The sequence below is a fragment of the Chroicocephalus ridibundus genome, chromosome 4 (genome assembly GCF_963924245.1).
Source record: "Chroicocephalus ridibundus chromosome 4, bChrRid1.1, whole genome shotgun sequence".
Classification (NCBI taxonomy): Eukaryota; Metazoa; Chordata; class Aves; order Charadriiformes; family Laridae; genus Chroicocephalus; species Chroicocephalus ridibundus.
This window is the reverse complement of record NC_086287.1, coordinates 58,056,226-58,081,780: the sequence shown is the minus strand read 5'-3', so window position 1 is coordinate 58,081,780 and position 25,555 is coordinate 58,056,226. Positions and strand designations below refer to the sequence as shown.

At 49.6% G+C, this 25,555-nt stretch overlaps 1 protein-coding gene across 3 annotated transcripts in view; it reads left to right on the top strand.

The window, feature by feature from the left end:
• Positions 1-25,555, top strand: part of CCDC85C (coiled-coil domain containing 85C) — a 115,945-nt gene that overhangs the window by 49,227 nt on the left and 41,163 nt on the right. For all 3 annotated transcript variants that reach the window (XM_063332866.1, XM_063332865.1, XM_063332864.1), the window contains one exon: positions 21,567-21,643. In XM_063332866.1, the coding sequence (XP_063188936.1) occupies positions 21,567-21,643 (77 nt within the window). The remainder of the gene's footprint in view (positions 1-21,566; positions 21,644-25,555) is intronic.

Below are 25,555 nucleotides of genomic sequence, written 5' to 3'. Positions count from 1 at the left end.
CGAACTGCCACTGTATACAAGCCCTTTGCGCTTTTCATTCCGCTCAGCTGAATATCCTGCGCTGGGGAGCGGGAGGAGAAAACCAGCAGGGGAGTGATTAGCTCCGGTTCGGAGATGAAGTGCCGGGCATGTGCTTTCGTGAGCGGCTTTGACCGGCCTCATGTTGGGTGGCTGCCAATGCCGGTGCCGGCTCCCCATGCCCATCCGCACGTCCCTTCCTGCCTCATGCCGGCCCCAGCCGGGGATGCTGCGTGTTGCTGGGTCACCGTGGGATGCCATGGGGTAGCATCACCCCTTTAGGCAGCTGCCTGTGGTGGGATGGGCACTAAAACCTAGGTCTTGCCCATCGTTAGTGGCAAGCTTTTAAGTATGAGGTAGACTTTCCATCTCCCAGGCTTTGGCTCCCTGCCTCCCCCAGACTCCAGTCCTTGCCCTCCTGCAATCGCTATTACAGGATTTCCCAGATCCAAGATCCCTAGCCACCTCTGGTATCTTCTGTGGCCGAAAACAGCGCTTTTATGCATTGAGGGAGGAAGTAGGAACCCTTTTATTTTTGTGATACCTTCTAATGCATTTTGCTTGAGGAAGCATTTGTTAAAAGGGGTTGAGCAGGGTTAGAGAAGATAAATGTGGGCCTTTGGGCGTGCTGTAGCTTGATGGGCATGAAGCTCTCTCTGTCTCACCCTCTCTCAGAGACACACCGAGCCGTTCTATCAAAGGCTGGCACCGGCTACTGCAGCCCCATCAACACTCACTTTTCTCCTCCTTCTGGCAAGAAATTTGCTGGGAAACCATTTGTATTATTTAACTAATGATGACTAATACTTGAAAGTGGATATCTGTGCAATGTAGGATTGTGCCTGTCTGAGGTCTCAGCACTTGCCCTCTGTTTTCCGTGCCTAAGAACACAGCCTTCCCTAAGAAGATAAAAATGGAAAATATTTTGCAGGGATCCTTTTCATTCCCCGATTTTGAGAGTGAGTCATCCTGAAAATGAGTTCTCTGAAAATGTCCATCTCAGTGTTCGTTGAGGCAAAAACTGGGTAATAAGTACTTTTGGGGGAGAAAGAGAGAAGTGCTGGAGGCCCTTGTCTCTTCTGGGACATGGACTCTTGTGCACTTTTGGGGGGTCTTTATCCCAGCCCTAGGTCACAGCCAGATCTTCCTCCTTCACTCCCTTGTGCGTGGAGGCAGGACAAAGGCGTAGGCACAAAGGAGAGGTATCTCCATGATTCTGCAGCTGTCAGAGGCTGGTCTTGGCTCCTGGTAGCAGCTGAGGGTGGCTGGAGGATCCTCGGACTCTGAGGGTGAAGGGCAGCAGGGCTTTTCCAAACGTAGCCCTGTGCAGCCCCGTTCTGGTCACTGCAAGGGGAGCAGCAATCCACAGCCCGGGCACCTGATGCTGGGCAAAGTCCAGATAGCTCCTTGGAGGGTCCCAAGAGCTCAGTATGATGGAGCGGCCTACACGGAGCACCCCAAAATTAATCCACTCTGTGGCACATGCAGCTGGTTGGGCTGACCTCACTAGGAATGAAGCTTTTGACCCATGCGTGCCATTTTTGAGCACCACGTTATGACTTGTTTATTGCTCTGCTTTGGCCTGAGTGTCCTGCTGCTGGGTACTCGCAAAGCCTCCAAGGTCTGAGAGGTCTCTGTTTAATTTAATTTTATTTTTTATGTTTTTTCTGGGGGGAAAATGGTTTACCCAGTTGCAATCTTGCTCTTCTCTCCCCATCGCCTTTCAGGACAGCGCCTGCTTTCTTCCTAAAGAGCTTGCATGCTCCCAACCAAAATGTTAGCTCAGCTGTAACAGATGGATGGATATGGGTATCATGTGGCAACTTAATGAATAATATCTATCACCTAATTTCCCGAAAGTTGGCATGTAATGAGGCTGGTGCCATGATTATTACCTCTGTAAATCATGACTTTAAGATGATGACAATCCCTCCTGCCCCAAGGATACAGGACAGCCAGCCAATGATGTACATTTAATTGCTGTGTGAGAGAGGCAATGTGTTCAGGAGCATGCCATTGCCTCTAAATTATCTTCTGCAGCACAGACGCTAGAGGAGATTAGTGCAGATTGGAGGGGAGGCAGGGCCCTGCTATGCCACGAGGTCTGTAGAGATGCGTGTGTTTATTCACTTGAGCCAGCTGGTGGTGGTGGCGTGAGGTGGCCAGGGTGGGATGGAGATGTGACTCCCAGGTTTGCCTCCTCGGTCTCTCCCCAGGACTGAAGAAGCAGCAGATGGAGAGGGGATCACTCAAAACTGTGTAGACATGCTTCCTTTGTTTTTCTGATGAGTGTTTGTGGTTGTTCAGCCTGGAGAAGAGAAGGCTCCGGGGAGACCTTATAGCAGCCTTCCAGTACTTAAAGGGGGCCTACAGGAAAGATGGGGAGGGACTCTTTATCAGGGATTGCAGCAATAGGATGAGGGGTAATGGTTTTAATCTGAAAGAAGGGAGATTTAAATTAGATATTAGGAAGAAATTCTTTACTGTGAGGGCAGTGAGACGCTGGAACAGGTTGCCCAGAGAAGCTGTAGATGCTCCATCCTTGGAGGTGTTCAAGACCAGGGTGGATGGGGCCTTGAGCAGCCTGGTCTAGTGGGAGGTGTCCCTGCCCATGGCAGGGGGGTTGGAACTAGACGATCTTTAAGGTCCCTTCCAACTCTAACCATTCTGTGATTCTATGCATACCTCTGTGGACAGAGGACTGCGACCTCCCAACCAAACAGCGACCTTGGCTTGGAGGGTGAAAGCTGCCAAACCTCTGCCCAAACCTCCTCCCACTACAGGAAGTCTCTGCCCCTGTTTTCTTCCTACCACAAACCGCGGCTGGCCGTAAAGCGGAGCCGATGCCCACATTGTGGGCTCTCAGCTTGCGCACGTGGCTGCTTCCTAGCCAAGGGAGGCATCCCTGCTTGCAGGGCCCTCCCAGACCGTCTCGTTCTTCACCAATTGATTGAATAACCACTCCTAGTAAAATTATTACTGTGCTGGGCTTATAAGGTGTCTTTAATAGAATCATAGAATCATAGAATCTTCATGGTTGGAAGGGACCTTTGAGATCATCGAGTCCAACCATACACACACAAAAAACCCCCCTACAATCTCTGTCACTAGAGCATGATTAGGTGCTATGCATCATTAGGTGCTATGCTATGACAGTCGTCAGGGATGTGGCTGGATTGTGGATGAATCAGATATTGCAGCTGGCCCTTGGAAAGCAGCTACTGCCAGCCTGCCTGTACTGCTGCTTAGTGCTACCCTTTTTTGCTGTGTTGCCCCTCTTTGCTTGAGTACTTCTTTGTGTTTGTTTAATTTTTCTTTTCCTTTTAATTCTGCACCCATCTCCCTGATGCACTGGTCAGTGTGGTTACAAGCTGGCTGGATGTGGGGCACAGCAACGGACATTGTGATGAGCAGAGGTGACAACAGCCTTAAAACTGTGACAGCAGCTGCTTTGGGTCAGACTGAAGATCCCTCTGGCCTGATGTCCAGTGCCCAGGGGAATTAAAACTAGGGCAATGTGATGATCACGTACGATGATGTGTTTCCCTACGATACTTGCCCAGCCACCAGTGATTTGCAGCTTGAGGACTTCCCAAGCGAGGAGTATGACCTTCGGGTTTGGTGGCCCCTGTGCGGCCACCATCAGCAGCATCATGGCCGCTTCCAGTTCCTGCATCTCAGCCCCCAAACCCAGATGCTCACTTGATTTGCAGGGAGATGGCTGTAAAACCAGCAATACCGTGAATGCCTGGATCATGTGAGCAACAGGCCATTTCCAAAGCCACCCAGTGCTCTGGACCACGTGGGATGGGACTGCTCAGCCGTGTGATGGTGGCCGTGTGTTGCAGGGGAGCCACTGAGGTGCTGGAAGAGGAGACCCATGGCACTGGTGGACCCCCACATGTTCAGGGGGGCAATGTGCCTGAATTAGCCTCTTGTCCCTCTTTCATGTTGGGTCCCCCAGAGGTGACCAGTGTCACCCCAAATGGGTCAGCTCCCCCAGGGGTGACCAGTGTCACCCTCCTTTGGGCCTGGCCAGCTGGAATCGCGGGCAGGTTCTGCAGAAGGAAGGTGAGGGTGTGAGCAGCCTGCACGAGCACAGAGCCAGAGGCGGCACGCGCAAATACTTCAGTTAGATCCTTCTGCGGCTCTGTGAGCAGCCACCCTCGGGAACACCCTTGAGTTTGCTGTTCCCTGAGGGCTTTTGCAGCCGAAAAGTGGCCTGGAGCATTTCTTTGCTTTCCTTCCCCCAAGTTTGCTTACTTACAGTGCTTTGCAGTGTCAGAAGGTGCTCCCGTACCTGCTGGAAAGATGCTAACTGCTCGAGCCATGGTGGCCATGCTGACTGATTTCCCAAAGTGACATCGGTTCCTTCTCTTTAATTCTCTACGGAGAATTGGCTGCTGTTGGTCTGAGCCAGCGCTGAGCCTGTTTGTCACTAAAGACATAGTGGTGCTTATGGCATTAGTGGTTGCATAAGCTGGCTGTCTCCGAGGGGGCTTTTGCCCTGGCGTGATGCTCCTTTAGGGTTAGGTAAGAGCCAGGCGGGGAGCAGGGGGACGTGAAAAAAACCACACATCTGTAGTCCAGAGACTTATTTGAATTTAACACACCCTGCAGGAAAACCCGGATTTTGGAGTTTTCACGTGTTCTCTCTGGCTCGGCAGATTAGAGGGGGACCGTGGGAAAGCTGCCAGGGCTTGGAGATCAATCCGGCCTTTGTAAATCCTTTCATCTGACTGGCGGCTTCATACAATTGAGTATTACCCAGTTTATTATTGTTGGTTGATTAAATTCCTGTTGGTCAACACAAATAGTGCTGCGCAGGCTTGCGCGTTCGTGGGATGGAAATTGGCATTGCAAAGCACTTCCTAGAGAAAGGCAGGGATGACCTGTCTTTTAAAACTGCATTCAGGGGACATTTGGAAGGGGGGGAAAGGACAAATCCCTCCATGCAAGCTGCTTCCCAGGCATTTCTCATGTGCCTGTGGAGGCTGAGAGTGTGAGGGTTTTTCTGGCAGCGGGGGCAAGTGGCCTCAGCAGGGCTGTGGTCACCAAGCCCCCGTGTCTGCAGGGCGGGGGAGGACGGATGGTGCAGGGTGGACCCAGCGCGTATAACCGGGATTAATGGGATGAAATTAGGCGAAGGAGAAAGTCATTAGGAAACGTTTCCTCAAGGTGAAAGCTATTAGGGCTGCGGCACAGTTTCTGGAGGGAAGCGACAGGCACGCACTTACTTGGGTTGCGTTAAAACGAGAAAAACCTGGCTTTGGGGAGGAGATGGGGCATATCAGTGGCTTCAGGGAGCTCCAGGGAGATATGGCCCCCCAGGAACAGTGCATTTCTGGGAGGGATGGAGGGGGCCGTGAGTGGGACTTTTGCCTCTTTACAGGGCAGGGTCTTCAGCTGCGGTTTGAGCTGGGGGGAGCTGGGGGCTGCGGTCTGCCCAAGCAGCTGTTACCGGTAAGTTGGGCACAGGGACCTGTCCCGGTGTGAGGCAGGGCTCTGGTAGGCCCTGAAACAGCAACTCCCCAAATTATTTGGTCTTTCGAAATACTCTTTTTAAATACTGCCTGGCTTGTAAGAAGGAGGGCATAGGATACATCTATCAAGAGTGGGAGTAATGGGCAAACAAAATAGTTTGGAAACCTCTGTGGTAGATGGCCTGAAAGGTCTTTATGCTTTTATGAATGGCGTTACCCTGAATGTCCATGTACTTTCCTTCCCCATCCTTGTGCCCGAACCAAAGCAACACCCTTTATCTTTGGGCGTAATGACTCGTTTCCCATCTCTATGCAATGTGCACCCCTAGAAAATGAGCCCACCTAGTTATCTGGAGAGGAGATGGGGGATATCATCTTAGATACCATCTTAGACTACTAAGCATAGGCTTTAGGGGGGCCTGTGCTTTGTAGTCTTGTCTTTTATGAGTGTAATGAAAATATCTTGTGGAAATGAGATCACCTTCTCTCCCTCTACTTGTTCTCAGGTAGTCCTGAGATGTGAATGGAGAGGAGCCCCAGGAGGTGTGTGGAGCAACATGTGGTTGGGAAGGATTGGGGACATACACGTCAGGGTCCCCTTCCGTATCCCTTCCCATTGCCCCAGCTCTGCCGTGATGTGCATAACCAGAACTCACGAATGTGACAGGAGGGAGGGAGCTGAAATGCAGAATATGCGTTTGAAGGCCAACACGCAGAGGTGGATCCTGCGGGCGCCTGCGAGGCTGAGAGCGAGCCGTGGGGGCCGCTTTGGAGACCCGGAGAAGTACATGTTAACCCGCCTTGCAGGGAGCGATCAGCCGCCAGTCCAAAGGGCTTGAGCGAGAGGTAGTAAACCTGTTAATAAATAACAGGGAAAGCTGGCTACGTTGCATAGTTTTAATTTCTGACTGTAACCTCAGGGAAACATGGTAAAGGTTTGCACAGTCCTTTTGCAAAGCCGTAGCGAGAGCTCCTTTGGCTTGTGGGAGCAGAAAGTCGCCTCTGATCGCCTGCTCTCTCAGTCAGCGTGGGACTGATTTTATTATGCCCCGTGGCCAAATGCCTGGGCTCCTCGGCTGCCCCAGGCGAGGTGAGGATGCAGTTCCCTGCTTTGCTCTGATCACCAGGGATCTGGTCCTGTGGGATGCTCCCAGCCGCCTTCCCTCACAGCTGGGGTTGCTCAGCGTCGTCAGGAAAGGGTCAGTGCTGACAAGGGCCGGCTTTGTGGAGCGCTTCCTAAAACTCCTGGCTGAGGGTGATGGCATGGACCAGAGTGAGTCACAGCTATCAGGGAGATTTATCTGAGGATCGACTTGCTGTTTCTAAATGATTTCTCCTATTTCTATTGTAGTAGCGTTGTACAATTAACTTATTCTAAGTCAGGTTTTGTTTCCTGTTGTCTCATTATTTCAGTCCAGCCCAGTGATACGTTGTAATCTGCTCCTCCATCTTGTTTCTACTCCCTCTAGACATTGTACAGTTAGGAAATGCTTAGGTATTGTCTAGCCTTTCTTTCCAGGCATTAATTATATGTTTACTGTATTCAGATTCGTAAACCATACCATGTGTCGCTCGCTCGGGTATCTGGAGTCCCCGTTCTGCTCAGTTTTGGGTTATAGGATATTTTTGGCTGGCCTACTGCTGTTCCCAGCTGGCCCTGACAAAGCCCGCGCTAGTTCGGCATAGCCGACGGGTTACACTTGGCAGCCCTTCTCCTGTTTGTTGCTTATTCCCGCGGCAGGGCAGGGGGTGCAGGCAGGAGAGGGCTGCAGGTAGGAAATGGGGCATCGCTGCTTTCCACTATGAGGATCCCTCCACCCTCCTGTAAGAACACAGGGGACAGCCTCTGGTCCGTCTGTGTAATTTGACGGCATGAAAGGGCTCCCCTGTGACCCAGGCTGGGTTTTTTTAGTTGAATTTTATCCCAGGTAAAAGCTGGCAGGGACTGGACTCATGCCATCTTCCAGCTTGACATCTCTTGTGGTTTTTGTTGTTACCTCAAACCAGGACAACACGGAAGGACTGGACAGTGAATCCACTATACATATTTTATTGGTTTTACGTGTGGCTGTTTTTCCTGTCTGTGCCCAGTCCTTGAAGGTGTTTGGGAAGAAATGCACCTTCCTCCCCTGGCCGTGCTGCTGTTGGAATGTGTTTGTCAACAGTGAGTTAAGTGACTATGCAATCGCGGCGCGTAATGTTTAACTACGGGCCGCAGCAGGAGGGCACGAGGCTGGGTGGTTTCCTGCTGCTGGGTGGAAAGGAGGAACCGAGCAGGGGGAGAGAGAAGAACCGACCCAGAAAATACCCTAAATCAGAAGGGGCCGCAGGGATGGAGGGCAACGGGGTCCCCTCGGTGCTCTGGACTGCAACAGAGCTTCGCTTCCCAAAATACCGGCTCATGTGGAGGGACCAGCGCAGTAAACCAGCTAATTGCAAAATACACATAAATCCAAAAAAACTGCACTATGGGTGAGTGCTGGGACCTGTGCAGGTGCCCATCCTAGCACTGCGGTTATTTTTGGCAAAAAGAACTGGGCAGGGAGTTTCTGCCTGCAGTTTAGCAAGGCTCCGTGTCCTCGTCCATAGAAGTTTGTGTGTCTTTGACACAGATGCACACAATCCCCAACTCCAGAAAAGCTTAGTGTGCAGGGATTTAGACATTCCCTGGTGATTGCCTTAAGCCATGGGCTCGCAGCTATTTTAGGCTTTCTCCCTTTCTCTCTCTGAGGGTCTGGCCAGAAATTTCATCCTGAGCTAAAAATTGCGTGAAATTGGATGCCTGTGTTAAAACTGCTCTCTTGGTAAATCAGCGTTTTCCTATGAAAAACTGCTTTACCTAAAAATTCCCCACCAGCCCTCATCCCAGAGTGGTGACACCATGAAATCCTGCATCTTTCCTGCCACTCGGGCAAGAGCTCTCCCCTGCCAGCCCCAGGTGTGGAGATGAGGTTTGTTACCATCCTGCCTGCTATGTAAATGCCAGCCATAACTGGATAAATGCTTTTTCGCTGGAAAAAAGGCCAGCAATTTTTAACACCTTTGCTACTTTGCACTTTTTTAGGCTCAGGTGGAGAGATGGGGGCAGCCAGCGCTGGGGCTAAGGATGGGATGCGGGGCAGCCTGGACCGGGGTGGGGGGGGATAACAAATTCCTGGGCACACGGAGGCCCTTCAGTGAGCGTTGGGCTCTGGTGGGCCCCTGGGTGGAAGGACTTTGATCTGACTCCAGCCTTTTCCCACCGAGGCATCCCTTTTGAATGCGTTCCTGCTCTCAGCCTTGCCGTGAGCAGCAGACAAAGGCGAGGGGAGTGGGGAAGAAGGAGCGGGGGGGGGCTGTTTACCCTCATCAGGAATGGTCGAGTGGCCCGAGTCAATAGAGCCTATTTTTCATTAACCTAATCATTAGTTTTTTCTCGCTGCCAATTAAGTTTTTCCTCTCGGTACCCAGAAGGGCATCATTTGCATCTATGAGATTTTTATTATTTTTTTTTTAATAGTGGGCTTCCTGAACATGGTGGGGGTATTTGAGGAGTGGAAATTAAAGTTTAATTTTTCTCTTGATGGAAGAGGATTTTTGAGTTTTAATTATCACGCAGCTTGGATTCCTGACGGTTGAGGACCGCATTGGAAATGCTGGTTTCCATTGTGTGGAGTGGATAATTATGCAGCTCTCTCCCGGGCTCACTGCGTTTATTGTCCAGAAGAATCTTCCCAAGCAAAAAGGGGGGAGCAGATTTACAACCTGAAATGCATTTTCAGAGCCTGCAAAAGTTTCGACTTGATGTTTGCAAAGGAAGACTTTTGCAAATATTTAAGATCTTCTTATTTACCCTTTTAACAAAAAAAACCCAACCCATCAATTAATCTGGTAATCTGCCTTTCCCCCCCACAGGTTGCTTAGGAAGTAGTTTTGTAAACTCAAGAGAGCCCTTCTGCAGCTGGACTGCTTTGTGCTATCAGTTTCTGAGCAGGATTCCTTCGAAGGCAGTGGGAATTTCTACCAGCCCATTTGTACGTACAATGTCGAATGTAAGATTTACAGCCGTCTGAAACTTGGCAGTGCTTCTTACCTAGGAGGTGATGGTAAACTATCCAGGAGAAAATGTTGAAGGATTCAAACAAACCTAAAATTTCAAAGCAAAACTCTTTTACAGCTGTTCTGTTTCACAAGGCTTTGGATTACCCTGATGTCTTTCCCACAGGCTTTTGAACCATTGGTGGTTAGAAGTTTGCCATAAAAACAGAGAAACTTCAGCAAAGGTCTCATCAAATACGGTGAAGCTTTTGCATCTGCAACAACCCTGCCAAATCTCTTGAGGGTGGGGTCAAAGCTGCATGTGTTTGGGTGGGTTGAGATCTGGGGGCAAATGTCTTGGGCAGCTTTGGTCAGTGTGGTGGGTTGAAAGAGAAAAATACCGATTGTGGGTGCTCACTCTTTCTCCTTGCTGAGAGATGGAGCGGCAATAGTGCAAAATGGAAAGCAGGGAGCAGATTCTGGGATACGTTTGCACGCATTTCAGTGAATGTGCAAGAGGTAACAAACAGGGCAGTTGGGTGTGTAAACATTTCAGATCAGCCTGTTTTCCGGAGCTTTTTGGATGTGACGGAGTGATAAAGGGCTCTGAACCCAACTTGACTTTCATTCCTAGCTCTTTTTGGTTTCATTAATGCAAACTCAAGAGTGTTTGGGCTTCTGATAGCTACGTTCCTGTCTTGAAAGACCATGTGGTTGTTTTGGGAAAGGTAGCAGCTTATCATGGGGATTTCTGGACTATTAAAATAGCTCAGGACAACCTGGTATCCATTCCCCGCTTACTCAGTTTTCAAATTGGCACCTTTGTACTTTCTCTTGTGCTGCCCTAAGACTTTTAGCCATGGACACGGCTGTCTCTGTAGCCTTCTCCAGCACCTTCCTCTGTCACGGTGCCTATGAGCCTCGACTTGCTGAGGCTGTTCCTAACCCACATGGTTTCCTGGCATTCCCCAGCTTGTCTGCATTCACTGAGCTCCTCTTTTTTCAGCTCTTTTGGCTAGAGACCATATGTTGTTACTATAGTCATACCGAGCCTCATGCATGTTGGCCTTCTGTGATTTAGGACTGTGAATTTCTGTGGAAAAGCTGGAAACGGTAACTCTTAAAGATAAAACCTCTCATTTTTGGAGGGGGGGTACTAGCTCTTGAAATCCCTGGCTGTATTTTCAAACCGCCAACTGTTTCCAATGCAATGTTTTTATTGCAAACATCCCATTTGTATGGGAGGGCCCTACCCCAGCTCTTGTTCTTCTCTGCACGCTTTCTTCTTTGACAGCCACCAGGCAGTTAGGTGAGACTTTCTGCAGGTGACGAAAAACCAAAATGCATGGATGGTTTCAGATTACTGAATCTGACGTGCTGATCAAAGGCTGTTCAGTGATTTCATTTTTGCCTTCAAATAACTGTGGTGCTAGCTTTCTGGAATTTAAGTGAAATAGCCACAGATCTTCTCATGTGATATTTGTGCAGGGTAGGCATGGAAAACGGAACTGAAGGGCTCACGGGGTCACCTAACCCATCCCTTTGCCCCAAGGCAGGCTCAGCACTACCTAAACTGCTCCTGACAGATGTTTGTCTAACCTGCCATCATCAATGACAATGCCACCACCTCCCGAGGCAATCTCTTCTAGCCCTTAAATAGCCCTGTTATTAGAGAGCTTGCTGTTCCTGGGTGGACATGGAGAACAATTTATTCACTTCATCTTTTTTTGACAATCATTTACATATTTGAATCCATTACTACATCTGCGTTCAGTCTTTTCTTCTCCAGGCTAAACAATCTGGGTTCCTTCAAGCTCTCCTGCTGGATTATGCTTTCCACACTCTGATCCTCCTTATTTCTCTCCTGAATTCCTTCCAACTAGTCCGCATGAGTCTCGAAGCGTGATGCCTAAAACTGGACACAGATCCTTATTCAAGATCTTTAATAGCACCGATGAAGGAGGATTACTTCCCCTGTTTACATACAGGGCTCTTGTTTCTGTGTCACGATACGACCCCACATGCTGCTTTTGCCCCAGCGTGACACTGGTTTGTGCCCAGTTGATGAATTGCAGTAGCCCCCAAGATCCTTTTTCACAGAACTGCTGTGTGTGAGGAATTGAAGGGTGCTTCCATAAAAGTTGAGGTCGACCTTGGCAGAGGCTTTGAGCGTTGCACACAATGGGATGGGCTTAGCCTTTGGTTGCTGTTGTAGAGACAGGGAGAGCGGCTACAATGGCGGTAGCCAAAGTAAGGTGGGAAGGGTTTGGTTTTGGAGGTGGGAGGGAAGAATTAAGTAACTGGATTGATACAAGTGGAAGTGAGTACAGCCTGTCCCCTTGGTTTCAGGGATTTTCCCCTGGGACCGTACCCTCTTGGTGACTTCTAGAGGCTGCAGCGTTCGCTGAGGTGCCCCCAAAAGGAAGGCGCAGAGCAAATCAGGCTACTCTTTCTGAAGCATCCACACCATCCCAAATGTTTCGAGTCGTTTGTCGCCGGTGGAAAGCCCCTAATCGGCTTCGGGGCTTTTTTTGACCGGGTCACGTGACCGTGCTACCAAGATTAAAGCAGCACGAGGAAGGAAAAGAGGCTTAAACAGCTGAGGGTGCCTGGCAGGTCATTTTAACCTTTTCATAATCATAAAAGCTGCAGAATCCCATTAGCAGTGAGTGACTTGCAGCTCCGCTCCCCAGATGAGCGCTGGTGACACAACTTTCCGTTCCCCTCTGCCTTCCCCCGATGGAGAGTCCGGCATAACTGGCTGGTAGGGTCCGAACTTCAGGCAGAGGGTTTTGCCGTTCCTTCCTGTGCACCGAGGAGTCCACCGCACCAATGAGAAGCAACCCATGGGTCTGTCAAAGGTGGAGGATTTGTCTCTCTGTATCTAAAATTAGACTCTCATGGAAGGTTCTGCTTAGGCCATACTGTGGTAGATCAGCCCTTGCCCATCTGTGGCCATAGTAGAGAGGTACAGGATAAGGAAGATTATGGTGATCTGCTAATTCACTGCTTTGGCACTGGTCAATGGGCTATGGCTTTACTCTGCTGGGACTGGTGACAGCAGAAGATGCTGCAGTGCACCTCTGACATGGGAAGCAAAGCTTTTTGAATGGAGCGATGTTGACTAAGGCACGAGGCACTCAAAGAGCCTCTAGTTTGTTGGTGTTACTCACCTTTTCCTCTCTTGCAGGTTTTCATGAGCTCAGCATCACATCCAGTAACCACTCTGGTCTTCCCCTGCCCTTCCTCCAGCTTCTGAATCTTTTGTCGTCTCCCTTCGTATCAGCTAGTAAGCACTGATAGAGCAGTGCTGGTACCACAGTGTCTGGAAGGGAGGATTGCTCTGATCCGCCTGCAATTTGATCGTTGTCCTACTTTCTCTAGAGTTGCCCTTTCAGCATTCAGGCAGTCCTTCATTGAGTACCTCTGCGTGGTTGCACAGCAAGTGGTTTCTTAAAGAGGCCAAGGAAAACCTGAATTCTGCCCGGTGTCACAGGCTGTGGTGGGTGTTGCAGGTATCACAGCACCTGGAATTGATCCAGAGAGCACCTGCTCCCTCGGACAGTGCAGGCTTCCCTCTGCAGGGAGCAAGAGGGGCTGTAAATCAGCTTTCCTCTATTACACATACACTGGTCGAGACCGTCTGGCTGTGCACGTCTTGGGCATTCATATTTCTATCCCTGTGTTTGCTTATTGCATCTAATTACAGTCTGTCTACTCCTGCTTGAAGGCTCATTCTGAGGCTGAACCTCAAAAAGCTCACACTGGTTGTTCTTGGAGCAATGCCCACTGTCAGGCGTTAAAACACAACTTGTAAGGCAAACGCAATCATTTCCTCGGTTGTTTACCTTCAAAATCTCTGGGGGAGGGAAGGAAAGATTTCCCCAGGAAACCTGGACAAACAGTCGTGACTAGTAATCAGGGCTGAGCCACCCTGTCATGCGGGCACCATGTCGTGGTGGGACTGCATCTGAGCAACCTGGTGAGGGTGCCATCTTCTGCAAGCAGGCTTACAAGGAGAGCTGTGGAAAGCCCTGGAGAGCTGCAACAGCGCTGCCTGTCCTTGCCCACTCCCAGCAGCAGAAGAGCAGCTGGTGGTCGTTCCCCTCAGGAGATGGGAAGCCTGGTGTCAGACTACAAGGTTGGGAGGTGTTTTACCACCTTCTCGTTAAGCAGGTTTTACAGGTTGAGTGGGTTAGGCATCCAACAAGCCATCTCCCAGTGGTTCCTGCTGTGCTGTGCCCTGACAGAATGACTGACCCAGCAAACATTGTAATGTAAAGGTCACCCAAGCAGGGAAGGAGAAACTGGTGGCCACTTTCCAATGGGACGAGACAGCTCTCTCCCGGCTGCGCTGCGGTACGCGGGCACACACACGCACACGCGGCTCCTTCCCTATCAGCCGCTTCCTAATGAAATCCCGATAAGATATCAGGAGCTCTTGAGCACCTGTTGACAGCTGTCACGGGCAGATGTTTTGCTGTGCACGGAGATGATGTCATGGCTGGAAGTCGTGGTAGCGAGCTGTAAAAGCCGAAGTCGTAAGAGACCTTATCAGACTGTTACAGACCGACCCGAGGCCGCTAAGCTCCCAGACAGGCCTAATGAACTGGAACTGAGTCGCGAACGTGCGGTCTTGAAAAACTTCAGAGCTCGTAGTTACAGGCTTGCGATGAAATGTTAATTAAATAGCTGCAGTGGCATATGTTCATCCCGCCGGAGCAGCGCTTCGCAGGAGCACAGCCAGTGCGTAGCCACCAGCTTGTGAGAGTGGAAAAAAAAGTGTATTAGTCTGAGACCAGATTTCCTTGTGATTGGACTGACAACACACCTCCCTCTTGCTTTGGCTGGCGTTTGAATACCTGCTCTATACCTGAGCTATCACCTGCACCTTGAAAATGAGGCCTGATCCAACCAGTCTTTTTCAGATAGATGTTCTCATGGGTGTCTTTGGATGCTACATATGGGCCTTTAATTTATTTAGCACAGTCTAAGGCAGTGTCTATTCAGTAAAAGTGTGCTGCAGCACCTCAGCTATGGAAATAATCAAGATTTGGCCTTACTTCTCTATCTGTAAGTGCCCTCCTGCCACCTCTTACGCTGCCTGGCAGAGTGCGGAGGAAACCGCTCCCTACCCAACACGCAGTGAATGAGGTGGTGGGACAAGAGGTAGAGCAGGTCAGCATGGTTTGCTTGCAGAATAGCTTGCAAAGCTACAAAACGCTGGGAGCTTCTGTCTGCCGTGGACCTTGTGGCTGCACATTCTCTTACCACATCCCAAGGGAGACTCCAGATTGTGCCCATGCTCCTACTGGGGAGGCAGGGGTGGGGACTGGGGTTAGCAGAGTATGGTATTTTGGACCTGAGAGAAGAGAAGGAGGGTTTAGGTCGGTGAGCTTCTTCACCTCACTGCTGGCATACTTCATTTGGCTTTTACCTGCCTTCTGTCCGCAGCCCTCACACCCATTTGCGTGCTTTCACAGCTGCCTTTAGTGATATTTTCAGAGGGGATAAGCTGGGTTGGAGCCTGGGTGCCAGGCTGGAGAGCTGCCTTTGTTCAGTGGGGACAAGTGCCTTGGACACCGGCAGCATCCTCCAGGTGCTGGAAGAAATGGCTTCTGCCAGAGTCAGGGTGAGAGTCGCTGCAGAGCTGGGCATGCCGAGGAGAAGTGAGGAGCACAGCCCTGGTGGTGCTGGTAGCAGAGGGCAGCACCTGCAGAACTAAAGTAACTCAGCCGTGGCTTTAGGTGTCCCTGCTCACATTTGAGCCATCCACCAAGTTAAGCCTGACGGGAAAACTTTCCTCATGCACCAAAGAGGACGTTGGGAATGGGGTTTGCTGGTATGAGCAGAAAGATGGGGGCTGCGTAGGAAAAAGTAAGGGTGGTGGGTTTGTCCACGTCTGTGAATAATTTCTTTTAATGACATTAGATAAAATAGAGACGTGAGTTTCATCTGCTTCCCAGCTGCTGTGAAAGAGCGCTGTTGCCTTAATAAATCAACTTCTTTACAAGATGTAACCGCTCGCCCATTTTTCAGCCTGCTTGTCTGTGTCAAGAAGCAAAACCAGCAGAGCAATACAGCTCTGAAATACGGTGCTGAAGGGCAGAGGTGTGATAACGAAACTGCCGACAAACAGCGAAATGTTTTATTGAGCACAGGTGAAGGCCTTTTTATGAGACGATCTTTGATGGAAGGGGGAGGAAACGAAAATGTCGGCATCCCATCACGCGAAGGAGAAGGCGGCAGCTGGCCGCAAGGTGCAAACCTGGCGGAGCGTCACTCCTTCCTGCATCTTTCCTCCTTGGGCTTGGATTTGGGAGAATCCCTTTTAGGGGTGCTGCTTTTTATGAGGAGAGGAAGAGCCTTGTTTGCAGGCCATTGACAAAATGTGGTTGTGCTTTGCTGTCTTAAATCATGCTTGACTCCTGGGGAGAAAACGCAGCGGGGGGCAGCGGGTGTCCAGCCGTGCTGCTGCGGGTGTGGGGCACCTCCGTGGTGGGGCACGTGGGGTCGGCGCTGGAGGGGGGCACCACAGTCCTGAGCGACCAGCCAGCGCCTCCGCAGGACACTGCCTCACCCCCTCTTTGTAACAGACATCAAAAAGTCAAGTCGAACCTCAGTGGGATGCTGTGGAAGAGGAGTAAGGCTCCTCTGTTGGCTCAAGTCTGCTCGTGCCGGGTTGTTTTGTGTTGTCCAGGCTCGGTGTAGGGAGCGTCCTGCTGTGAGTGGGTCCCATCGGAGGGATCTCAACAGCTTCCTCATCTCACGGACACCTACATTGACTAATCTTTCCTTGCGTCTCTGCTGTGAACCACCCAAAGTAAAGGGCTTGCATTTTTTTCCTGTATTCGTTTAAGTGCTCAGGCCTCGTTAAGAAAAGGTCTTAAACAAAAGCATCTCGATCCCAACCGCGTAGCTACCATGCAAACCTGTGCTCTGCCTGCTTGTGGTTCGGAGAAATGACATACAAGGAAATAAGAACATTTCTTTTGCTACTGTCAAAATAAATGTATAATTTATCCTATTTACCCCTCTGACAGGTTCCTCTGAAATCTCGGATGAGAATGGGAAAGGTTCCAGTGTCTCCAAGTGTCTTTTAAAATGACACTGCTCTGTGCTCTGCAGGCTGAAAGATTGTTTTGATTGTTAAAACAGTTTCTAATTTATGTTTTAAAAAAGCTTCAGGAGCCAGGCAGTTCCCTGCTCTCCCAGAGGCCATTGAGTTAAAACAAGGTAGAGTGATTTGTCTTGCCTCAATTTAGCTGTAATGAGTATTAAGTGGTTTATCTATGTGGAAAAAAGTTACTCAGCTAGATTACATCCAAGTTGAATTACACCCCGTTCCAGATGGAGTATATTTTTTAAGACAGTAAATCTTGTGGAGGGTGGGTAATAACAGTAATACTCCTTCCTGGGCTGGAATGCGACTTTTCTACCTCGCGTGGAGATAATGGGCAGAGTTACATCCAATTAGTTTTTCAAAGGCTTTGCAAAGAAACGGGACTTCAGGTTTTGCGGCTCGGCGAACAATTTAGCTTCAAGCATTTATGTTGTACAAGTGAGCGATGGCTGATGGTGATTATGGTTTTCACCCGTTTTGCTGTTGCGGGTGCAGGGCACGGCACCGGCTCTCTCCCCGACCTCCTCTTTTGCACCAAGTGTGATGGCTGCGACAGGGAGGGTGTTGGGTGGAAGGGGAGATGTTCTGATGGGAAATTCCTTCTCTCTGGTGCCATCTGGTCCACTCAGGCATCCATTGCTCATGCAGCTGGTGCTTGTGGCCTCCAGGAGTAACTGGAGGAGGACTTTGGCCCTCATGGCATCCCAGGTGGCACCGAGTGCCAGAGCATCCTCCTAAAAAGCTTATCCTTGACCCTGTGTCCTTGACCATGTGCCCTTGACCATCCTCCTTGTCTGCTTCCCTGATACTGTGCCTCCCCTTCACGATACCACACTTCTGCAGAGCCAGCCGGCATGGTTGTCTGGACAGGGTAGGATGAGGTGTCAGGCCACCAACAAGGCACCAGCAGGTGTGGGTGGACCCAAAGTTGGTGCCACAAGGTGGTGGCCGGGTGGGTGGGTTGGGGGTGCCCAGGTCTGGGAGCTGCTCGTGCCACCGAGGAGAGTGCCCTTGGGCTGGTGAAGGTGGAGTATGGCTCACAGGTGGCGGCAGGCTTTGACAAGGCAATGAGGACCATTCATTACATTTCTAATGAAGGGGATGGATGGGGTCCGAGCCGTCCGTGATCCAGCTCTGCTGCCTCTCCTGGGTGAGTCAGCAGGGCCGTCCTTGCCCCATGGCTCTGGGGGAGGCAGGAGAGGAGGGAAACTCACTGATAAGAGGAAGGTCAGAGGCAGAAAAATGTTGGGAATGTGTTTCTTGATCTAATGTGGGAGAGACCCAGCCTGGGGTTTCGCTCCGCAGCCCGGTGGTATTACTGCCTGCTGTCCTGAGAATTATGGCATTTTTTAAACCTGAGATCAAGATGCAAATGACTCATCTGGCACCTACCTCAACACAGGCAGGTCCAGAAGATGGAGGCAATTCTTCTCTGAGGGTACAGTGAGGATGGTGATGGCTGTGAGCACTGTTTTCTCAGCCTTTGCCCGAGACGGAGCGTCTTCTGATGAGAAAACAGCTCATTTGCTTTTTTTTTTTTCTTTTTTCTCCGTATATTTTATGCTGCTGTGGGGTGTTTTCTGGCTGAGGTCAGACACCGGACATGGTTTGGGGTTGAACAGTGGTGTTTGAAGAATTGTAGCAAATCTCAGGGCAGGCTTTCAAGACTGAGGGTAGCTGTAGCGTGCATTGGCCCCTGGGGAGGCAAGGCTTGCCTTCCCAAGGTGCACCCTTCTTTTTTCAAGGGATATGAAACCAAAGTGAGGAAATAATTCTCTCTCCATTTCCTTTTCTTTGGCAGCCATGCTCGATTCTTTCCATCAACCAACCAATCAGTCCTTGTAGCATTCAGGGCCCGAACACAACAGCTTCTGCGTCACCGTTCATCGCTTAACCTTAATTTCCTGTAGCTGTTAGCAGCACTGGAACCCACCACAGGCACGTATTGGAACCCACCACAAGCACCTGGTTGCTCACCAGGTTCAGGTTTCCAGCCTCCACCTTGGGTAACTTCCCACTGTGGTTGAACGCGGAGCAGCTGGAGAGGACCTCCTGCAGTTTCGCTGCCCTCCCTGGGCACAGAGCTGTGAGAAAGGGTTTGTTTGCATCAGAAATAGTTCCCATAAGCTTTTTCTTTTTTTTTTTTTGGTTGCTGTTCTTTGCACACGAGGGGTGTAGTGGTCCACTGTATAAACACTTAATAGTGATAGGAGAGTACAAAGATGAGGGGGGTACTGCATATAGCAGGCTTGGGAAACAGGCTTGGACTGCTAAGGGGCAACAGGCTTGGTCAGTGCGGTGGTTCTTGTGGAGCCTGTGTCTGTTACCAGCATCACATCGAGATCTTGAGCATTATCTAGAATTTTTACACTTGTTTATGCAAGCGTTGCTGCCTATGCAATTTATGCACGCAGAGACTTTGCTCGGTCTGGAGGCATCTCTTGATTCCCAGGCAGGCGTGGATGGAGCCTCTACTTTGACACTGTTTTAAACCTTCCGTGAAGCTGCTTTGAATGTCCTGATGCTTTGAGGTAAAAATCAGGACCTGCTGTATCAGGATGGCTGCATTCGTTGTGTAGAGGCACTCAGCTCTGCTGCTGCTGCCCTGGCAGCACGCGGGTACCGTGAAGCTGGAGGGCAGGTGGGGGAGGACACCTTATCTGACCAGATCTGCCGATGGAGGCTGTTGGATCCAGCACATGAGTGGAAATGGTGGAGTCTCTGTTTGTCTTCAGACAGAGCTGGAGACTGTTCTGGGAACTGTTTAGCCAAATGGCCGTTACTGGACTGAATTTAGGTGTAAGTTAACAAAGTGTGGTGGCCTGGGGCACAAAGGAGGTCAGACCAAAGGGTCCATGGTCCTCCTGGCTTTGTGTTTAAGAATCTTAGACTCCGCTCTCACCCTGCTGGAGGACAGGTTCATTGCTAATTTGGAAAGTTGTTCAAGCTGATGCTGAAATCTTGCTGACTTAAGCACAGATCTTCTGCCGCATTATACCCGCCACCTTTTGATATGCATGGCTAAATTCACGGCGCTGTTGGCACAAGGCCTTCGCAGGGAAGGTGCTATGGACTGATCCTATAACCTACTTGGTTTGCCCTCTTCTCCTCTGACCTGGAGACCCCTCCCACGCTGGGGTGGTTGTTGGGCAGAGGGAGTTTGTGGTCCCTGCAGCTGAAGGTGATACTGCTGTGAGCCTTACCACCACTTAAACTGTTCGCTGAACTTACATAGCTTCCTACGGTGTCTTCTTACCCTTTTTCATGAGGACTCCTTTGGATTTCCTGGGTTTGGACAAAGCACAATCCAAACAAAAAAGTGAGCAAGTTTCCCCTGAGAGCGTTTGTGCTTTAGATGGGCACTTGACTGCGATCCGTCCTGCTGTTCCTTTCTCTGTGGTTTGGCACTTGTCTATGGCAGCGCTTTTTCAAGCATATTCCAATTTTTCTCTTGAATGGTCAAAGCGCTCTCAGTGATTAGCAGTAGCTTGCATGCTAGCTCTTCTGCTAAACTGCCCCCGGAGTGGCCAAGAAACGGCATTCGGGCTTGTGCCGAGTGCGTTCGGCAGCTCCTGGCAAAGGCGAAGATAAGCTGTTTAGCGCAGGGCCAGCCTAAAGCGTACACGTGTGCGGGGGCATGTCTTCATCGGCGCAGAGATGCGGGCGGTGGTGCCTGCTCGCCATGCTGGGACTGGTGATCCGGAGAGGTGCCGGCAATCGGCAACATGCACTGGCATTGGTTCCTCACCAGTTCCCGCTTGGCGAGAGGTCCTGTGGTTGAATACTGCCTTATGCCGTCGCGGCCTAATAAATTAAATGAGGCAAAATATAATTCCATTTCGCCTTTGTGTGGGAAACGTTAGAGTTTTTTCATATGCTAAAGCTGCAAAACTCCCTCCCTCTTTTCCTGCTGCTGTAACGACTCAGCCTCTGCTACCGAAATTACAAGTGGAGGAGGAATTTTGCAAACATCCAGATGGGTGGAAGGAAATACTGCAAACTGCTAAGCTATAATGAAAAAGGAGAAAAGGTTTTCCCAGGTTCCTTTATTTTTTTTCTCCGCGAAATTTGCAAACGGGTTGCTTCAAAGCCCATTTCAAAACAAACCCCAGATGTTCTGAAGAGCAGTAAGCCACCCACAGAGCTCTCCTGCGAGTTATCTTCCACGCCGGGTCACCCTATCTGGTGTTGCTGTCGTGCTGCCATGGTAAACTGGCTGTTACAGTCCTTCGGGGTGAATATTACCATTTTATTAAGCGGAGCTATTCTGTGTTTTATTGCCCTGGGGTTTTTCTGTTTAGTGTCTCGTGCTTCCACTGGGAAAAACCAGATGTCCTGGGTGGGCACTTGTTGCGTGCGTCAGGCCGTGAGCGCTGCTGCTCCCTGGCCTTGCAGCGCACACGTCCTCCCCTTCCGCGGCACTGCGAGTTGCGGCAGCCACCTCCTTGCAGAGCGGTGCCAGCAGCTTGTCTTTGTGAGGGTTTTTTTCCAGTTGCTTTTGAAAGAAAAAGGCACGTGCGTGGAGGGGTTGTTGATTCAAACCTTGAAGGAAACATCGTCTTGTGTTGTTGCGCATTTTGGTACATTTTAGGTGAATGAGAATGGCTTTCAAAGCTAGGAAATTGCTTTTATAAAATTACAAAACAGTATTTAAACTTCACTTTCCTTCTGTACCCACCCACCCCCAGCCCCCAACCTGGTGGCACTGGTACAGGTTCACAGAAGATATTGCTGTTGCTGAATCTCAGCTTTTTTAGTGGAAAAGACTTTTGGCAGAATCCCCTCCTCACCCTATACACTTGGGGTTTTATTCGTTAGACCTTTCCCAAACTTGCCTTCCAGGGAGTGGGAAAACACGTTGCTATCTGACAGTCCTTGCCTGTAACGCAAGAAGCTTAAACGTATCTTTTTCTCTTTTCCTAAAGATTCGTCTTCCAACTACATCAGGCAACTTGAAACAAAAGTGAAACTGCTGGAGGATGACAACAAGCTTCTTTCCCAGGTAAGTTTTTTTTTTTATTGCCTAATAGATATTAATGTGTCTCGGTTCTCCTGTTTCTGTGGAGTTGTGTCTGACTGCCCACTTGAATGCAGAAGGGCTTTCGGTGGGTATCCTGCCAGAGGAAGAGCATAATGGTCTTTTCGTATCAACCCCCCACTGAATTTGGTCTCCTTTTGTTTAAAAACAAAAAAAAAAAAAGAAAAAGAGGAAAAATAAAGTAAACCCTCTGTTAGTGTCTCTGTGTGTTTTGGAGAAGCATTAAGGCCTCCCTGCGGAACACCTTGATCCACCGCTGCTCTCGGGGATGCTGCCTGTGCCCTTGCTGTAGGATTTTGTCTTGCTTACCCATTTACATTGACTTTTATCTTGTTGGCAGAGGAGACTGTAGTCAAAGCCTTGGGAATAGTTTTGTGCAGTACTGGCTCCCAGCTTTTTTTTGAGATCCTGCTTAAAACCGACCAAGACCTCTCTAAACTGGTACTTTTTGCTTGCATCTGCCCTTCAGAGTCTACTCCACGTGCCACTGGGCTTTTCATCCCTGCTGGCGCTTACCTGCCTGTGTACAGCAATGTCAAGCAGTGGGAAGAAAAGAGTCATTCTGTCCACTGTGTCCCCTGGATCCCCCCCGTAAAACTCAGCACTTGGTGTAAACAGGGACAGCTTTGCTGAATTCAGTGAAATACTCCCTATTTAATCCCTCGGAAAAGTTACCCTTTTCCTCTTGTTCTTTGCATCCTTTTACTGTTGTATGTTCTACGTCCCTGGCATTTTAAATGTTTTTTCCTATACTTTGCTTCTTACTTCAAGCACTGAGTATCACAGTCATTTTGTCCAAGGTTCTTTACAATTAGAAGGACCGGAAATAAAAAAATCTCCCCTAATTATTATTTTTTTAAAAAATACCTTTTTGCCAATTCGTGTTGTGCTGTTTGCGTTTCATCAAGTTTGAAAACCAACTGCTCCAGGATCACGTGTTTCTAAAACATTCCTGTTTTTTTTAAAAAAAAAAAAAGGCTCTATGCTTACTGACATTTCAATAGAATAATTTTGTCAAACCTTATTTTTACTGAAATGCACATTTTGGCCTGACTGTGAGTTTTTTTTAAAGATTATCCCCAGTTTCCAGTGTACTCATTGGCGTGGCTACCTATGAAACAAAACTCACAAGGCACCGAAGAGTTAAAACCCAAAAAAGGGTGCTCAACTCAACTGCTACCCAGTGGCTTCAAGTATGAATCAATTGCTAATTTAATTTTAACTCCCTCTGTCTTTCTCCCAACCCGTCAGTGAGCTGGTGGCGGTCGAACCCCCCAGACTATTTAATTGGAGCTATTGATAAGCAGACGGGCTGTGCGTGGGCAGCTGGGATGCTCATGGATTCGGGGACGGCCTCGATGCGCCCTTGGCCCCGCTTCGTCCTGCCACAGCTGAGCACATTATTCCGTCGGATCTGCCTTACGAGGTCAAAAAGAAGTGGTTGGTAATTAATGGGTGGTAAATTAATAGGGGCTGAACAGCTGCCTGGGCTTATTGCGTTGGGAGGGTGCAGCCCATTTAGTCTTGGGGTGCGTGAGCCTGAAGCATCAGCCCTTCGCCTTCGTGCTGTCCTGGGTGGGAGGGCTGTGCCTTTTCCTCCGCGCGCACAACTGTCCTCAGGTGTCCTCACCTTTCAGGCTGTGTCACTGCAAACGTTTGAATCCCAAAGGGAGGGAAATGATCTTAAAATAGCTCTCTGCTCTGGAGAAGGCCAGCCGCCCCCCCGCCCCCACCTTCCACCCCGGCGGCAGCAGCATGCGCCGATGCCAGCCTGGCTGTGACGTTGTGTGCAGCCCCTTTGCGATGTCTTCATGGCCCTCCAAAAAGACCATGATCCGACCTATTTTAGATCACGCTCAGGAATTACCTCTTTTTATCGTAAGCAGGGAGAACGGCATCCTTGGGGCAACAGGAGAAGTGTTGGAGCTTCCATGGTCTGGGTGAGCTCCCTGGGGATGCTGAGCTGCATCACCTCCAGATCTGTCACGTTACAAACCTAGATTTGGAATTTTTTTTTTCTTTCAATGAGAAAGGTGAATAAAATCTGTATAGGCATAAACTCACACGTTGCTCCCAGCACTTTTCCTGGAAAAGAATAATCCATTTACCGTATTCTGACTTGCTTCATCTGATTGGAAAGTGTTTAGCTGTTACCATGCGGATCTTGGGATAAGACTCCGGTCAAAAAGGATCCTGGCAAACTTTCTCCTGTTTCTAAAGTTGCCAGGTGATCCTGGCCGTTTGAACTCTGCAATGCCAAACGGGCTTGTCAACACCAAAGTCACATTTTAACTCGGTTTGGCTTTCTCCCCGGGAGTATTGACATTGCAATAATATTTGCAGCCCGGTGTCAAGAAGTTCTATCACCAGCCTGCTGAGGAGTGATGAAACCTGACGTCCTAAGTAACAAACAGTGTCTGTGCATTAAGGGATTAACAAATCAGTGCTGGTTATGGAAGTCTTCCTGGCTTCTCTCCAAGCGCTAAACATAGAGCTGAAATAGTGCTTCATCCAGAGCAGCCGGAGAAGGCCGGTGCCACGAATGATATTGCAAGCCTTTCGGAAGGATTTATATTACAGTGGCTGGTGACACAATGCCCCTTTGCTGGCTGCTGCATCCTGAGCGAGATTCGAGATTCATTGCTTTATCTTCTTTGGCATCTGGGGTGTGAAGCTATGCTGGGAGGTGGTGTCTTTGTGCCACCTTCAGGCATGGAATTAAGGTGGTGAGGGGGTCCCCAGCCTGCCCTGTTTTCTTCTGCTTCCGGACATCTTCTTTCTTCCTAAGCACTTTGGGAGAAAGTCTCAGTGAGAGAGGCGAGAGGTCTCTGTCCTGTGCCTTACATGTTACCTGCAGTGCAGGTGTGCTGGGACTCACACCTCCTCTTCTCTGGTGACTCATTTGGACAGATTAATGGAGGGAGCTTTTCCTCCCCATGGGAGATCAACAAGTACCACCTCACGAGCTGCACTTTGCAGTGGGAGGAAAGTAAATGGAGAAGTGGACGTTATTCATAATAGCTGTATATGGATTTTTTGTGTTTGACTTCTTTTGCTTTCTAGGGAAGGAGATGTGTATTTCCAGTTGGCAGATGAGCTGTTTCTGACATTGCTAACCCATCAGTAACCATCGGTCTTCCCATTCTCCTTCCTCTGAGGAGAAACGACTCCAGTTTTATACCTTTCTTTGACGCAGGTTTACACTGCAATGTTTTGGTGGCATGGCCATATTAACTAGAAAGTCGTGCTCTTGGATGGCACTGCTGTGCTGGCAAGATCCCTGGCAGCAATTCTGACAACACCACAGCATTCGTTGCCCTGGTTTATACTTGTTGGGGAGATGCTGTAGCGAATGCCACTGCCAGAAAAGGCCTCTCCATGGCTGCTCACCGGTGCTGGTAGGTGTCTGTGGTGTACCCACAGTGACAAAGACCCCCCAGAGCAGGTGGGGACCTCAGTGTCCTGGGGTTGATGATGTCAACCTTTCTCACAAGTGTAGCTGGTTTCTGGAAGTTTTAGTTGAGATATAAAGAAGGTGAACGTAAGCTCTGAGGAATGTTGGGTGTGGGCTTTGGAGAGCTTCACAGGCATCGCTTTTATAGTCTCAAATTCCCTAGGGAAGAAGTGCACTAAGTTCTGCTGCGTGCGTGCAGTTAATCTATGCAACATCATGTGGGAGAAGTCCTGTTTTTCCTCTGTGTCATTGTGGGGAGTGCCCGGGAGAGCTGGTGTTAACCTGTCTTTCATGGTGTCTGATTGACTAGATGAGGGTACCTTTCGTATTGCTAAGATATAACCCCGGAGATGGGAGACCATATTTGCTTTCCCTTCCTCTGAGCTGAAAGTGTCCAAGCAGAAAATAGGCTCCTTAAGCCA